At 34.9% G+C, this 16,656-nt stretch overlaps 1 protein-coding gene across 4 annotated transcripts in view; it reads left to right on the top strand.

Annotated features, from left to right (window-relative positions):
- The window catches only part of FYB1 (FYN binding protein 1), a 170,300-nt gene extending 156,476 nt beyond the window's left edge, over nucleotides 1-13,824 (top strand). For all 4 annotated transcript variants that reach the window (XM_023216469.2, XM_023216471.2, XM_023216473.3 and 1 more), the window contains 3 exons: nucleotides 8,615-8,648; nucleotides 10,733-10,764; nucleotides 11,620-13,824. In XM_023216469.2, coding sequence (XP_023072237.2) covers nucleotides 8,615-8,648; nucleotides 10,733-10,764; nucleotides 11,620-11,642 — 89 coding nt within the window. In that variant the 3' untranslated portion in view covers nucleotides 11,643-13,824. The remainder of the gene's footprint in view (nucleotides 1-8,614; nucleotides 8,649-10,732; nucleotides 10,765-11,619) is intronic.
- The last annotated feature ends 2,832 nt before the right edge of the window (nucleotides 13,825-16,656 follow it).

Below are 16,656 nucleotides of genomic sequence, written 5' to 3'. Positions count from 1 at the left end.
AGAGCGATACCCTGACTCAAGAAACAAACAACAAAAAAATAGAAAATTTCAGCTGACAGATGAAAATATGTTTATCAAATTTCAAAAGAAAGCTTATTTAAAATCCAGAGAAGAGTAATTCAAAATTACATTGTCTTATATTTGAAACTGAATAGCCACCACAGCTGCCCCATATCAGCTTAGTCAATCTGCATGGAAAACATGGACTCTGAGTTTAATTTTAATGGGAGGAAGGTGACTCAGGGACAGGAATTGAAATGGAGTTTTAAGAATAAAACACAGTGACTCAAGGGTGGAGGAAATGGATGTAAAGTTTATCACAGAGGAGGTGTGGTTGGCTTTTCAAAGGAAAATACGGAATGTGGGTACAAAAGATAAAGGGCCGTGGCAGTGTAATATTAAGATTGGAAGTTCACTGAAGATAATGTGTAGAAAGATACCCAGGGGACAAAGAAAACCCCCATTCAGACTAGGATTTGCGAGGATCTACCTTAAGGAATAACCATAAGTGCAAAAAGCATCAAATTGCATCAAAAAAAATTTAAAAGTTCAAAGATTTTTAAATTATGAAATGTTATGATGAATATACCCAATTGAATGTTCTAAATGAAAATTATGATAGTAATATAATGAATCTCTCATGACATATGGTAGAAAAAGTAAGAAAGCTGTTTAATTTGGGGTAGGATTTATAGCCATGTTATAAAATCATGCAAATAAGAGAAACTGAACTAAAAAAAAAATTAAATACCAAAAAAAGGCTCAATAAGGTGATAAGTCAAAATGATATGTTTTCTGTCCTCTACTTTCCAAATAATTTCCCATTTTTCACAACAGAGAATTGTCCTAGTATTTGTCACATAGACCTCTCTCCGGGGCACAAGCTGAAGCTTGTGCATATCTTGCCCTTGGTATGGTAGAAGAAAATCTTGCCATAGTGACCTAAGTCTCCTATGCTTAGCAGCAAGTCTTATCTAAAGCAATGCTCCTCCAACTTTGAATACATACACATCAATGGGGGATCTTGTTGAAAATGTAGAAGTGAGGTCTGACACACATTCCAAGTGATCTCATTGTTCAATTCCCACCTATGAGTGAGAACATGTGGTGTTTGGGTTTTCTGTTCTTGTGATAGTTTGCTGAGAATGATGGTTTCCAGCTGCATCCATGTCCCTACAAAGGACCCAAACTCATCCTTTTTTATGGCTGCATAGTATTCCATGGTGTATATGTGCCACATTTTCTTAATCCAGTCTGTCACTGATGGACATTTGGGTTGATTCCAAGTCTTTGCTATTGTAAATAGTGCCGCAATAAACATATGTGTGCATGTGTCTTTATAGCAGCATGACTTATAATCCTTTGAGTATTTCCCCAGTAATGGGATGGCTGGGTCAAATGGTATTTCTAGTTCTAGATCCTTGAGGAGTTGCCACAGTTTTCCACAATGGTTGAACTAGTTTACAGTCCCACCAACAGTGTAAAAATGTTCCTATTTCTCCACATCCTCTCCAGCACCTGTTGTTTCCTCATTTTTTAATGATTGCCATTCTAACTAGTGTGAGATGGTATATAATATAAATAACTCTTACTATTTTGAGATACATTCCATCAATACCGAATTTATTGAGAGTTTTTATCATGAAGGGCTGTTGAATTTTGTCAAAGGCCTTTTCTGCTCTCTTGAGATAATCATGTGGTTTTTGTCTTTGGTCTGTTTGTATGCTGGATTATGTTTATCGATTTGTGTATGTTGAACCAGCCTTGCATCCCAGGATTGAAACCCACTTGATCATGGTGGATAAGCTTTCTGATGTGCTGCTGGATTTGGTTTGCCAGTATTTTATTGAGGATTTTTGCACCGATGTTCATCAGGGATATTGGTCTAAAATTATCTTTTTTTGTTGTATCTCTGTCAGGCTTTGGTATCAGGATGATGTTGGCCTCATAAAATGAGTTAGGGAGGATTCCCTCTTTTTCTATTGATTGGAATCGTTTCAGAAGGAATGGTACCAACTCCTCCTTCTACCTCTGGTAGAATTTGGCTGTGAATCCGTCTGGTCCTGGACTTTTTTTGGTTGGTAGGCTCTTAATTATTGTCTCAATTTCAGAGCCTGCTATTGATCTATTCAGGGATTCAACTTCTTCCTGGTTTAGTCTTGGGAGAGTGTAAGTGTCCAGGAAATTATCCATTCCTTCTAGGTGTTCTAGTTTATTTGCGTAGAGGTGTTTATAGTATTCTCTGATGGTAGTTTGTATTTCTGTGGGGTCGGTGGTGATATCCCTTTTATCATTTTTTATTGCTTCTATTTGATTCTTCTCTCTTTTCTTCTTTATTAGTCTTGCTAGTGGTCTATCAATTTTGTTGATCTTTTCAAAAAAATCAGCTCCTGGATTCATTGATTTCTTGAAGGGTTTTTTGTGTCTCTATCTCCTTCAGTTCTGCTCTGATCTTAGTTATTTCTTGCCTTCTGCTAGCTTTTGAATGTGTTTGCTCTTGCTTCTCTAGTTCTTTTAATTGTGATGTTAGGGTGTCAATTTTAGATCTTTCCTGCTTTCTCTTGTGGGCATTTAGTGCTATAAATTTCCCTCTACACACTGCTTTAAATGTGTCCCAGAGATTCTGGTATGTTGTATCTTTGTTCTCATTGGTCTCAAACAACATCTTTATTTCTGCCTTCATTTCGTTATATACCCAGTAGTCATTCAGGAGCAGGTTGTTCAGTTTCCATGTAGTTGAGCGGTTTTGATTGAGTTTCTTAGTCCTGAGTTCTAGTTTGATTGCACTGTGTTTGGCTTCCCCATAAAGTGATTCTGCAAAAATGCCAGTGGCAAGTGAAGAAATGAGATAGGGAAGCAAAGGCAGCCAATAAAGTCTTATTATCAAAAAGAGTTACCACTTGGATTATTGGAGCTTGATCCTGCTGGAGACCCCGAAGTGTTAGTGTTATCCTGTCCAGTGGGAAACAAATTGGGGCATTTATACACCAACTCCTGTCCTTCAGGAGCTGAAGCCTATTCCTGGGAAGGTAGCCAGAAGCCAGAGAAAAGTCATCAGTGAAAAAATTTTTAAATGCAAGTACTGTCAGTTGGATATGCAGTTACTCACATGGTAGGGATGCGAGTGTAAGGGAGAGGCACTAGGAGCATGTTACTGACTTTCAGGTTAAGTATTATTCCATGATTTAATCACCTTATCTGCTTAATTTCAGTTTTATTTTTCCTAACCTCCTGCCTTTCTTAATTTTTACAAACCTGCTTACTCCTTCCATGGACTGGGTCCTTGACATTCTTAATTTTTAAAAATAGCTAATTCATTCTTCACACACCTCTATAAGATTGTTTAACCCTCCCTCTCCTAGATGATTGCAATAGCCTTTCTAGTGATATGTCTATCTTTGCCCTTACACTCAGAATCCATTTCCCCACAATGTTATCCAAATATTAATTTTAAAAATACAGTATTTAGGCTAGCACATAAAACTCTTTATCATCTAGGCTTACCCTCACCCACTGCTGTTTTCCATCTACAACTGACACTCCAGAAATACAAACTATCCACTTGTCATTCCCTGAATAAATCTCATGTTTTGGCCAGCCGCAGTAGCTCATGCCTATAATCCCAGGACTTTGGGAGGTAGAGGTGGGCAGATCACTTTAGGTCAGGAGTTTGAGACCAGCCTGGCCAACGTGACGAAACACCATCTCTACCAAAAATACAAAAATTAGCTAGGCTTGTTGGCACATACCTATAATCCAGCTACTAGAGAAGCTGAGGCAGGAGAATCACTTGAACCCAGGAGGCAGAGGTTGCAGTTAGCCGAGACTGCGCCTCTGCACTCCTGTCTGGGTGACAGAGAGAGACTCTGTCTCAAAAAAAAAAAAAAAATTATGTGTTTCATCCTACTATGCTAGGAATTCAACTTGGAATGCCCATGATTCTCTATTAAAAACAACTCAGTTGTCATCTAAAATTAGAAGCATCCCCAGTCCCTACTCCCAGCCACACCATCACAGTTAATCTCTCCCCAACTCTACCATGATACTTCTTTTGCTGCTGTCATTGTCATTATTGTTTTATCAATCTATTACTCTTATTAGACTCTGAGCTTCAGAGTCACTTCAATGAAATGTTCTCAACATTGTATTGTCAACACATTATACAATGCCTTGCACCTTGCATGGGACTTGTTGGATTGAAAGAAACAATTTGGAAACTGCAGTTGGATAGCCAGATGAAAGTCTGACATACAGACACTCACAGAAACAAGTCCGCTGAATACTTTACTGGTTAGAAGACAGAAGTTCTCTCCTTTAGCTTTAGTGATGTAGTTAGATTGTTACATGCCATTGCAGAGCCTCTGAATCTTTTGGTTCTTTATTTCTGCATCTTCTGTTTACAGATGCCTTTGCATTTGTAACCGAGCACCAAGGTGAAACTGATGTTATCCTTACCCTCCATTCTTCTTTAATCCATCAGAGAAAGTAAAGTATAGCCTATTTCAACCTAAAGTTTGTAATGATAACAATTAAAGGCTAAAGCAAAAACAACAATCCTTACAATTACGGAGTGGGGCATAAGCCACTTTTACAGGTATTATCACATTCGATCAAGCCTCACCCATTGACTTGTAGATGCTCCTACTGTGTAGGCATTGAAATCTTCAATATAAATTTCTGGCACATTGCCAAATGTTTAGTTTCTTGCTAATATTTATACATATTCCACAACTCTATGTCTCATAAGCTGTGAGTTTTCCCACCTCCTGTCACTGAAAAAAACTTTCTACAGAAAATGTAGAATGAGATACTTTTTGTCTGAGTTATTTGTGGCCAAAATGCTCTCCATTTTTTTTAGGCATCAAAGACCAAGGGATTTTAAAGGTGCTTTCAATCTTCCCAAATCCAATTGATCATTTTTTTTTTAACTTACATAATTTGTTTTCAATTTTAAAACAACACATGCTCACTGAAAGAAAATTTTTAAAATTTAGAAAGTTAAAATGTTGTCCAAATATGAAGCTCCAGAAATAACAATAGAAACAGAGAAGAGGGGAAGAGTGAACATTTTTATATAACTAGGATAATAATTTTAGTCAATATTATACACAACACTCTGGTTTTTCTTTTATTATGAGCATTTTCCACTGAAATTGGACATTGTTCCACTTGCCTAGGTAAATCTATACAATATGATTTTCTTGTTTTTAAACTGCGTGAGGCCAAATTGAGTACGTTTAACTTTATTTCTGGATTTACCCACAACAAATGAAATAATGATGAAATAGTATGTTTTCATTTTTGTTAAGTAAAAATTTGAAAATATTACAATGAAGATAATTTCCACTTTTCCAAAGATTATTTTCTATTTCCTTGGTTAATCTGTATTCACAATACCCTTCTAAAAGGTGAGTCATTAGTCCTGAGACACATCTGCACTGTAGCAAGCAAACATTTGGGGAAGAAATTAACTGGCACATATGGGGGGTGGGTGTTATTTTCCCGACTGGCTCTATCCCACCACGTATTGCAAAACATTTGTTTCAAGCCATTATGTTCTGCTCTATAAATGTGAAGTTTCCAAATAATAATTTCATATGATATGTGAGAATCCCTGGTGTGCCCATACTCACAATATTACAGTGCTAAACATAGCTGCCCTTCTACATGATACAGACCATGATGAGATTGTTGTTGTTGTTGTTGTTATTTCATGTGCTTATATTTTTCACTAACATTCCCTATAATAAATGTAGATATGTAACATGAACAAACAGATTTTTCTACTGCAAAAAAATATAGATATATTTCTAGGACCTATAATGGAGAGATTATTTAAAAATTTATGGTAAGTCACTTGTTTTGACACTGTAATGAATCATGCTTTTAATAGAATGAAGTTTTAGCTGAGATTTTTAAAGGTACTAGACAGCAAAACCTGTATTGTATTAAAACTCATTTACCCTGTAAAAAGGCTATATAATTGTGATTTTATAGCTAGCAAGCCCCATGTTATCACATCATTTCTGCAGCACAGTACCATCTCACACTCCATCTCCCTAATACATTTTTCTTAAATATTCCCAATTATGTTTATGTATTTCACACAAACACACAACAGCAACAAAGTGTTCAACACAAGAGAAGGCTGCTCTTAGAACTCTTGAACACACAGATATAGGAGGGAATGGAAATACAGGTTGAGAATCTAAGAGAATACGTTTTTTATAAGCAATTTGTAAAGTTGAGGTATTAAGCTGTTTATCATGAATGATTAACTTTGATCATGTAAAGGACTGTTTTAGCTCTCTACATTTAGTGTTTTATCCAAGCCTGCAAAATTTTAGCATAAATTAGTTTTCAAAAATAGATTACCTAAAAGTGTAAGCAAATAAAAATCTTTAATTTCTAAAAATGGTTATCACATTCTCTTTGTTTTGAACTTTATATCTTATGCCAGAATAAATGCAGTCTCTAACAGCAGTTTATAACTCTTATATATTTCTCTATTTATCATCCAATTTTAGCTCAGAGAGTGTATGAAGTCCTACCAAATCATACGAGATTGACTTCAGTGTTGAAAGCTTCAGTTCATATACATCATTATTTTTAAATTATTAACATCAACATGAGTATATTATGGGAACATTTACTATTGTGTTATTTTCCAATTTGTTTTAGGAAAAAATCCAAAATGAAAGCAGAACCCCCAATTTTAACTGATAAAAAGAAGTCAATGGCTATTACTATCTGTAGAAAACTGTTCTAATTTTAGTGTAGCCCTAAGCATAGGCATAGATAAAAAGTTATTTCAGTTATGAGGACCCTGATACAAAATCCGCAATTTGTTCTATAAGCTTGCTATTTGCACAGATTTTTCTCTTTTGAGAGACACATATAGAATTGAATTTGTTGGACATGAGCTTATCCCTTTAAAAAAATTACATTAAATTATTATGTATACCTTATTTAAAAAGAAAGTCTGTTAATATGAAATGAACTGTGATATCAAAGCCTACCCACGGACTATAGATATTAATTGTAGATATTCTTGCATTAATACTTTTTGCTACTTTTGCATTAATTGAAATATGAAGGAAGGTGCAACATGTTCGAATTTTTTTATACTCTGAGTAGTATGTTACTGTGCTTTTATTATCTTGACATATTTCACTACTTTCCTATGTTCCTAGTGTTTCATTACTTTTCCTACTTCTAATTTTTTATAATCTGAGTAATATGTTATTGTGCTTTTATTATCTTGGCACATGTTTCATTACTTTCCTACTATGAGAATTCAAGGATAACTTTGATTCTTTATTTTCCAAATATGATACTTATAAATAGTTTTTATTAAAATGTGATAAGCTTCTTGATAAAATATTTTAGTGGAGTTTTTTTTTTAACCCTGTACCACTTCAAGGGAAAGTTCATTTTCTTAAATGTTAATGTATAAATTCAGTTTTATGATTCTAACTTTTAAAAAATATTTTCATGTTTAATCAATGGCAATATGACATCAATACATTTAAGTAAGTTTATCATTTGTATTACTAATTTTTGCTTATGAACTTTCTCCTTATAATTTGTAACATGCTTGCTTTGATTCAGAACTAAAAGTAGATCTAAAGTGGACCAAGATCAATAGATTGACTCACTGAGAGAAATTATTTAGAGATTGTATTGAGGAAGCAACAAATGGTACTAATCTCAAGCATACAACAGATTTTAGGTACTAACACAAAACTAACAATTCCAAAGATTAGTGATATTAATTAGATATCAGCAGGCATTTTCTTAAGAAAAACAGTTTATATTTTTCCCAAGAAATATTTGCACAATGAGGGGCAAATATAAGGTGCCCCTCATATAACAACAACAACAAAACTTAGCTTTCCTGCATAAAATATGGCTTATTTTCTACTTAACCAGGCATCACAGAATCCATAGTGTGTGCTCTTCCAATAATGCTTTTGCTCCATGAGTGATGAAATGCAAATGTTGATACTGTCCAATAGCAAAGCAGTAGAGGAATTTCTTCCATACAGAGTAAAAGAGACCTGTTTGAGACTATTTACAATGCATAGTCCCCGTAGTAGTCAATAGCTGGCTGGCATCTGAAAGGGGAGTTGAATACAGTTGTATCTCTGCTCAGTATAATAAAATTTTATAAAGTAAGTCTTAGATCTGGTGGTATTTAAAATACTTACCAATAAACTACTTTTATAATCCATGCTTACTCAATTCTTCCTAAAACTGGGTCATGGAGTAACACATTGAAGAAATAGATTAAAAATTGAAAGAACTCTGTTCTATAGCCTACAGAAGCTTAATGAAAAAAGTTGCTTTTTTTTATTTAAAGGAGAAAGGAGGAAAGATTGAAATTGGAGCAAAAAAGAGACATATTAGAGAAACAGAAAAGTTAGGGAGAAAAGGAGAAGAAAGGATGGACACAAAAGTAGACACAAGTAAGAAAAATGGGTCATTTCCAGAGATAGATACGATTATTCAGTATACTATGATTACTCTATTGTGTTTTGATTTCCTGAAAGAAATACTAAAGATTTTTCAAACCTGTATTATTAATGAAATGCATTTCCTTTTTCCTTCATAGATGGTTATGTCCTTCGGAGTTATCTAGTAGACAAGTAAGCCCATTTTCTTCTACTACTATGCTTGTGAAAAGAATCTTGTGCTTTTCTTTTAAAAATATTTCTAATCTTATTTAAATAATGTAACCTACTGAACTATCATAAATAAATTTAAAAACAATATGCTATCCTAACATTAACATGTTAGTATCCATAATAAAGGTAAGGTTTTCATAAAGTGCTACTCTTTTAAATAGGCAAGAAGCCCTTCTCATTTAAAATTGTACAGCTCATAGTTAATAGTTCTATATATTCATTAGGCTCTCAGCAAACACTGAAGACAGGTCAAAGCCAGTAATCTTTTCATTAATATTTTACATTTTACTTGCTAATGCAGTTGATTGAATGGAATTAATTTGGGACCAATTAGTGACTTCACAGTAGGTGCTAATATCACCTGTTAACAGTTCATAGTTTAGCCCTTAATTAAGGGCTTTGCTTCACTCACACTAGGCATAGTAGAGTACTATGTTGCCTTTTTTGGAAGCATGCCAGAGAAAAAGACAGTCGTCAATGATTCTTCTATTCTTATGAATAAGACATTGTCACAGTCTGTCACAGTCTGGTACTAGTGTGCCTTTGGAGTCCCCCGAAACATAAGATTCTGTCCCAAGTAACCCAGTGTAAGAAATGAACTCCATTATCAGGTTAGGTCACATGCCAATGCAAAGATTTACAGAATTCAGCGCAATGAAAAGATCCATGAGGAGTCACAAACTGTGTATCCATCAACAACCTGACACCAATCAGAAAAACACAAATCGGTGTGAAGAGCTTTGTTGGCAAACTAGTGGTGGCCAAAGAAAAATAATCATAATACCTTTGTTCTCCTGAGCACATTAATGACAATGGGAGGCATGAGACTTTCAATAGGTTTTGTTCTATGAAAGATACAAATTTTAAGGACAGAATATGTGGCAAATAATAGGACAACATTTGCATCAGTGATTATTACAGGCTGATTGAGAGAATTTAGAAAGCATATTCTGTAAGTAATTGTTGGTTCACCACCTATTGAAGCAAATACTTAATAAATGTTTATTGTATAAATGACAGAAAAATCTATCCTTCCTGCATTTGGATGAGATTTCCATTAGACAAACCCTTCCTCCATCTCAGAGAAAAGATCCAAACAGAAGACATAGGGAACTCACAGCATCTGCCATAGTTGGCAGCAGTTTGAAGGGCCTGGTGCTGCTTCCATGATAAAGCACAGAGATTGTACAGCAAACATTAAGTCTGGTCTAAGTGAAAAAGCCACCCTACATTTCTGAATTTTAGAAGGATATCTTACATTTCAAGGCAATGTTCATATTTATAATAGTCTCTATTTTTATTTCTTATATAATCTCCTGTTTGATTATAAGGTACTTAAAAGCAAAGCTTGTCCCTTACTCATATTTAGTCTCCTGGTACATAGAAGGGACTCAGTATGTTTGTCGGATAGAAAATATCACAAAGATTCAGGGCCAAGCAAAACCTAAAATGTGTAAAAGTAGCCAAAATTACTATTATGGATGCTACCTATCATCATAAGTAATAGTTTTAAAATTATATAAGAATTACCATAATAATAATATCTTGGTTACTTATTCTGTAACTAATATTTATATATTTTATTATATTTGTGAGTTATAATTAAAATGTGAGAGTGATGCAACCATTTCCTATGCCAATTATTATTGTATTTCATTCACCATTTGAAATTCAAGTGAAAGTGTGAATCTGATATTAACAGATATAAAAGTCCATTGCTGCTTTGAATTAAGGCCCCCAACGGGAGTGTTGTTCCATGATGTTTAGTACATTGTTAACAAACATGTCTTACAAAGATGAGTCAGGCATAGTCTATGCTCTTGAAGGATGTTTTAATTATTCTGTATGTAAAATGAAACAGAGGACTAGATTAAGTCAATGAAAGAAGAAATAATGAATATCAAATTTATTTCTACTTAAAAATGCATACTATGCTTAAAAGCCTTAATTGTGCCATATAAAATCATACTGTTAATCTTCTATATGTTGCTCTAATGCTAAGATGATAGTTTCTTCAAAATAAAAATTTTTTTTTACATTTACAGTGACGGAGAGATCTATGATGACATTGCTGATGGTAAGTCTTATATAGTACCACCCCAGCAAACAGTCATAGTGAATTTACTGTTTTTATAAATACTAAAAATAGTTTGTTGGATTAGAGACTTCCAATCTGATCAGAATTTGAATCATCTGAAAATGTTAGAAGAGGTAAATGCCCTGGCGTAATGGGGGGACAATACCACATTTCCCACAAGATGGAAAATTAAGGAAAAACTTCATTTATTTCTTTGAAAACAGAAGTATAAAAATGTTTGGTAAATTTTTTATTGTACTGTGACTCATAATAAGAATTTCTTTTATCCAAACAAATAAACATTTTTGGCAAATAGATAGGTACTTATTTCATAACCAGTAATACCAATATTCTCTAAGCATCATATAGTTCCAAACTATAATCTAAAAAATTAATCACAGTGAGCCGAGATCTGGCCACTGCACTCCAGCCTGGGCGACAGAGCGAGACTCTGTCTCAAAAAAAAAAAAAAAAAACTTAGTCTAACTGAAATGATGCATGGTGTTGACCATGATGTCCTTTAGTCTTTTAAACTTACAATTCTTGATCTTTAATATCTTCAACCTCATTCAGAGTGACTACCAAAAAGTAAACGTTTAAGTGCCACATAAAATAATCTTGAGTCTCATTTTAATAGAGAATAAATCTGTCCAGAAATTTTGTTGGAATTATATACTAAATAATAAAAGTTAAATATATGGTCTTCCGTTTAACTCGTTTTTTATAAAGTGAGCCAGTTCTATTTTTTTTAATCCTTAACCAAGAGAGTATGAATCACCCACATTTCCAAACTTGGAATACTTAGAGAATATGTTTTTAATAACCATATTTAAATTTGTATTTTTTTTCTTTCAGGTTGCATCTATGACAATGACTAACACTTAGCTTTGGTCATCCTGCTGTGTTCCTTAGGTGCCAGTGTGAAGTCTGGATTTTAATTGGCATGTTATTGGGTATCAAGAAAATCAATGCACAAAACCACTTATTATCATTTGTTATGAAATCCCAATTATCTTTACAAAGTTTTTAAAGTTTGAACATAGAAAATGGTCTCTCTGCTTAATTGTTATCTCAGAAGACTACATTAGTGAGATGTAAGAATTATTAAATATCCCATTTCTGCTTTGGCTACAATTATGAAGAATTTGAAGGTGCTTCTTTTAGACCATCAGTAAATAATCCCCCTTCAGAAAGTAAAAAGAAAAGAAAAAGGAAAATCATTCAAGAAAAAACGACCTGTCTAAAAAAACCTAAGGAAGAATAATAATGTAAGAAAGGAAATTTTAAAACATTCCACAAGAAGAAAAATTATTGTTTATACTTCTACTTATGGTTATATCTTATATTCTCTATTCAAGTGACCTGTCTTTTAAAAAGGCAGTGCTGTCTTACCTCTTGCTAGTGGGTTAAATGTTTTCAAAAATTAAAGCGTAGAAGTTTTGTATAAAATTTGTCCCTATTTGTTAATTGTATATAAATGTTAATTATTTGATATGAATGTTATGCATTTAGTATGCACATTGAAGTCTAAACTGTAGAAGAGTCTAAAACAAGTTCTCTTTTTGCAGATTCACATGCTAATGGTTTAATTCTGTGCTCTGTTTAAAGTACTATTATAAGTAGAGTAGATCTGAATGAGGATAACCCTAAAATCATGAGGAATGGAAGAATGGACCTGGAAACTAGCTAGGCTTTTATGGCATGGCACCTATTTATAATGAAGACACTTTTTAAAGTTTTTGTTTTTGTTTCAATTACTGCTGCATTTTTTTCTCTTTTTTTAAAAAAACATTTTACTGGAAAGTTGGCCAGCAGAGGGAGTAGAAATTATTAAAACTCTAGTGTTTGGATTGGGCCATTCTCTAACAGTACATACTCATTCCCAAAGCAATCCAAAAACAAAATATGAAGCATTTGGGTTTCAAATGTTAAGAACACTAAATAGCATGATTTAAAAAATGAAAAATCCTAACACCCAAGAAAAGAAGATATTAAGTGCTTTTAACAACTCCTAGAGTACAAAATGAGCAAATCCTAATGCTGGCCCTTTTACTAATGAACCATCAAGTGATACTGAATAAATTATTTATCTTCTCAGTTTCCTCATCTGTAAATTACAAGATTAGTCTAAGTAAGTTTTTCCAACTCTTCACTACCAATTACCTTAGCTTTTATAATGCTCCTCCTACTTCAGTCCCATGTTTCAGAAGTTTTTGTCTATTTTTTAAGCTCATTGATGAAATAATGATTAAAGCATTCTCCACATTTTAATATTACAAAGACCCACTGGAGTTTCTGAAGCGGCCCCACAGAATTGAAATAATTTCAAATAACTGCAAAGGAACTGAAAATCTTCACAGAGATGAAGTGGGGTTTCCATTAGGTGCTTTGAAATTTGATAATAAATCATCAACTTCCACTGGTCAATATATAGATTTTGAGTGTCTGAGGCCCCCGGATTAGAAACCACTAATCTCCAAAGATTCCCTCCAATTATGAAATATTTTGATGTCTACTTTTAGATAGCATTAGCCAGTTTATGACCATGTGATGAATTTCTTTTCATACTACATAAAATTACCTGGTTCAAAAGTGGTTTTTGTTTATTAAGTTTGGTAGTAAATATATATAATACACAGAAGGATAGTTTTTATGCTGAAGTGTTTGGCCAGCTTTAGTTTGAGTACTCCCTGATAAGCTTGCTAAACTTTCAGAGTGTCCTGAGGCACTTCCAACCATCCCTCCTCCTGCCTTCGTTGAGGCAGACTTGCATTGCAGTCTGACAGCAATTTTTTTTCTGATTGAGAATTAATCAATTCAATACAATGCCAGTTTTTAAAAGTCGAAGTTAGATCAAAGAATATTTCAGAGTTTTGGTTTATACATCAAGAAACAGACACATACACCTAGGAAAGATTTACATAATAGATAATCATCTTAATGTGAAAGATATATTTGAAGTATTATTTTTAATATATTAAATATGATTTATGTTATAGTCTTATGTACGGAATTTTGTCACTTTGAGATGAGCTGCAAATAAATAATACCTTCAATGGATAACCTTGCCTCCTACTTCATTAAAAAAATTGAGGCTAGCCAGATGCAGTGCCTCACATCTGTAATCCTAGCACTTTGGGAGGCCAAGGCAGGCATGTTTCATGAGCCCAGGAGTTCCAGACCAGCCTGGGCAACTTGGTAAAACCCTGTCTCTACAATAAATACAAGTAATTAGCTGTGTGTGGTGGCACACGCCTGTAGTTCCAGCTACTTAGGAGGCTGTGGTAGGAGGATCACTGGAGCCTGAGAGGTTGAGGCTGCAGTAAGCCATGATTGTACCACTGTCTCAAAACAAATTTACCCTGTCTCAAAAAAAATAAATAAATATTTTTGTTAATATTGATGCCATCAGGCTTCCTCTCCCTTAACTTGATCCTACATCTACAAAAGAGTCTTTCTCTGCATCCAACTCTGACTCTTTAGCTTCAGCCTCAGAAGATGGGATATCTCCTCTTCAAGATCAAACCTGCTACCAAGGCTCCTAATACTTTGACTCCTATTTTAGTGTCAGAAATTAAGATAACTAAATGCAATTCCTTTCAATTCCCTACAACCTTCGACCTTAACCCATATCCAGACACTGTCCCAGAGAATAAGATGTCATGCCTTAAATTCAAAGCCATAACCTTTGGATCCCATTTCTTCCTGCCTTTTCTGGAGTGTTCGTCCTTTACAATTCATTCTTTCTCATTCTCCTTCTCCCTTTCTTCCTCCCTCTCTCTATCCCTCTTCTTTAGGTTTTCCCACTGTACAGATTCCTTTCTCTAGACTTACAAACATTGAAATCTTTCCCATCTAAAAAACAACATGAAACTTTGCCTTAGGCCTAAAAACCTGTCCAGCTACAGCCCGTTTGGATTTTTTTGTTTGTTTGTTTGTTTTTTCATTTCATTGACTTAAAATGGCAGGGTACATGTGGCAGCCAGGAGAATGTGCCTAAAAGACCTCCAACTATGGGGCATTTAATTGTCCAAAAGTCCTCACCTGCTGCATTCTGAAATCCATCACAATGTTTATGCCAAGACCAGGCTGTTCTAGCTAATGACTGAGAGTTGCAGGGATACTGAGGCAGGCCCATTCCTGAAAGACACACAACTCCTCACATGGCCAACTTCAGTTTGAGGACTCCCTGACAAGCTTGCTAAACCTGCAGAGTGCTCGGAGACACTTCCAACCACCCTCCCTCCTGCCTTTATTGGTACAGACTTGCACAGCAGTCTGTCAGCTCCTCCAGCCTTCTCCAGCTCCCTTCCCATTTCCTCTCACACATGTATTCCTCCCCTCCCACACATGTATTCCTCCCCTCCCATTTTCACTCCATCTTGGTGTCTGCTTTCCAGAGAATCCAAACTGAACACAGGACATCTGAAGAGTTTGTAAAAATACACATTTTTCTCTGCAGATCAACAAATAAAAATCTCTAGGAAGAAACTTTGGAGTTCATTTTTCCTTAACTCTAAATATGAGTTTAATACTCAGCCACGTTTGAGAATCTCCCATCCTTATTCATCCTTTGCCATATGCTCAGGGTATATTCAATCTTTAACTTAACTGCAACTTGATCTCTGCTATGATTACTCTGAAGTCATCTCTACATGATATCCCGCAGGTGCCTGTAACTCATGGAAATCAGAAAGGAACCTTTTCTCTTTCCCCCTAAAATTAATTATCCCTCCTATAGATTTTACCTCAGTGACATCTGAATCATCCAGTCATCCAAGCTCAAGACATGGAGGCTGCTCTCTTTCTCCTCTTTTATTCTCCATCTATCCAATGAAATATCATTAAATAGAGCTCCTAGAAAACAAATGATTTTGTCTTATTTGTTTTTATATTTCTTACTTTATGTTGTACTTGAAGCCCTTCATTGTATATTTAATAATGAAAGAATCAATGAATGATGTGTCTGCAAGAACTGTGTTAATTCTGTGGGCTGCCACTGTAATTTTTTCTTAATTACTATTTCAGATGCCATAAGAGGTTAAATAAATTGATGACCAAGAAATCCCTATTTGATTTACCAACACGTAAGTCATTGGCCACCTTAGACAGATTCCCTGAAGCAATCAAGACCAAGCTGATTGCAATGATGTCACCCATCAGGCTTTCTGGAAACAGATGCCATAGAGTTTGAGGGAAGAGATGTCTATTAAGGATCAATATCTGTGAAAGGAACAGGAGGAGGCAAGATAGGGCAGAGAAAGAGGTTGAACGTGAACTTGATGCAAGCGTGACAAAGATTCAGCCGACCAGACTGGGGCCTCTGGAGTAAAGGCGGCCCAATACTTATCTTCCTTCAGGCCAAAATAGCCAGCCTTTGTGACTTTGCCTTGCTCATGGTTATCTGTGGGCCATCCTGGGAAGGTCATGACCTGTACAAGATGACATTGCACAATCATGAACAGTTTCCATTCTGTTCTCTCCAGGAAAACAGTAGGCTGTATGTACATTCTCCTAAAGTAGTCTGGAGCATAGGCATAATCTTCAGCTTTATTGGCAAATTTGGGAAATGAATAAATGCTCAACAGGTACTTTTCATCTTTGGGGGTTCATCTGCAACCAGCAATTCCTCTATAACTCTCTCCACAGCCTATTGAGTTAGAAAAGTTTCCCAAATGTTGGAAAGTATATTTAAATATCAACCTATTAATGGTCTTCCTCCTCAGTTTAGATAATGATTCAGTGATTATTCATGATTGGCAGCAAGCAAGAGAAATTTACTATTGCCCTTAAGTAACTTACTCATGAGTCAAACTCCCTACAGAGAGAACTCCATTGACTGTGCTTGAGTCATGTGCCTGACCATGTGGTGGAGGAAGGGAGGGTTCTAAC

This window comes from Piliocolobus tephrosceles, chromosome 4 (genome assembly GCF_002776525.5).
Source record: "Piliocolobus tephrosceles isolate RC106 chromosome 4, ASM277652v3, whole genome shotgun sequence".
NCBI lineage: Eukaryota > Metazoa > Chordata > Mammalia > Primates > Cercopithecidae > Piliocolobus > Piliocolobus tephrosceles.
The sequence above is the reverse complement of the archived record's forward strand: the minus strand, read 5'-3'. Positions and strand labels throughout refer to the sequence as shown.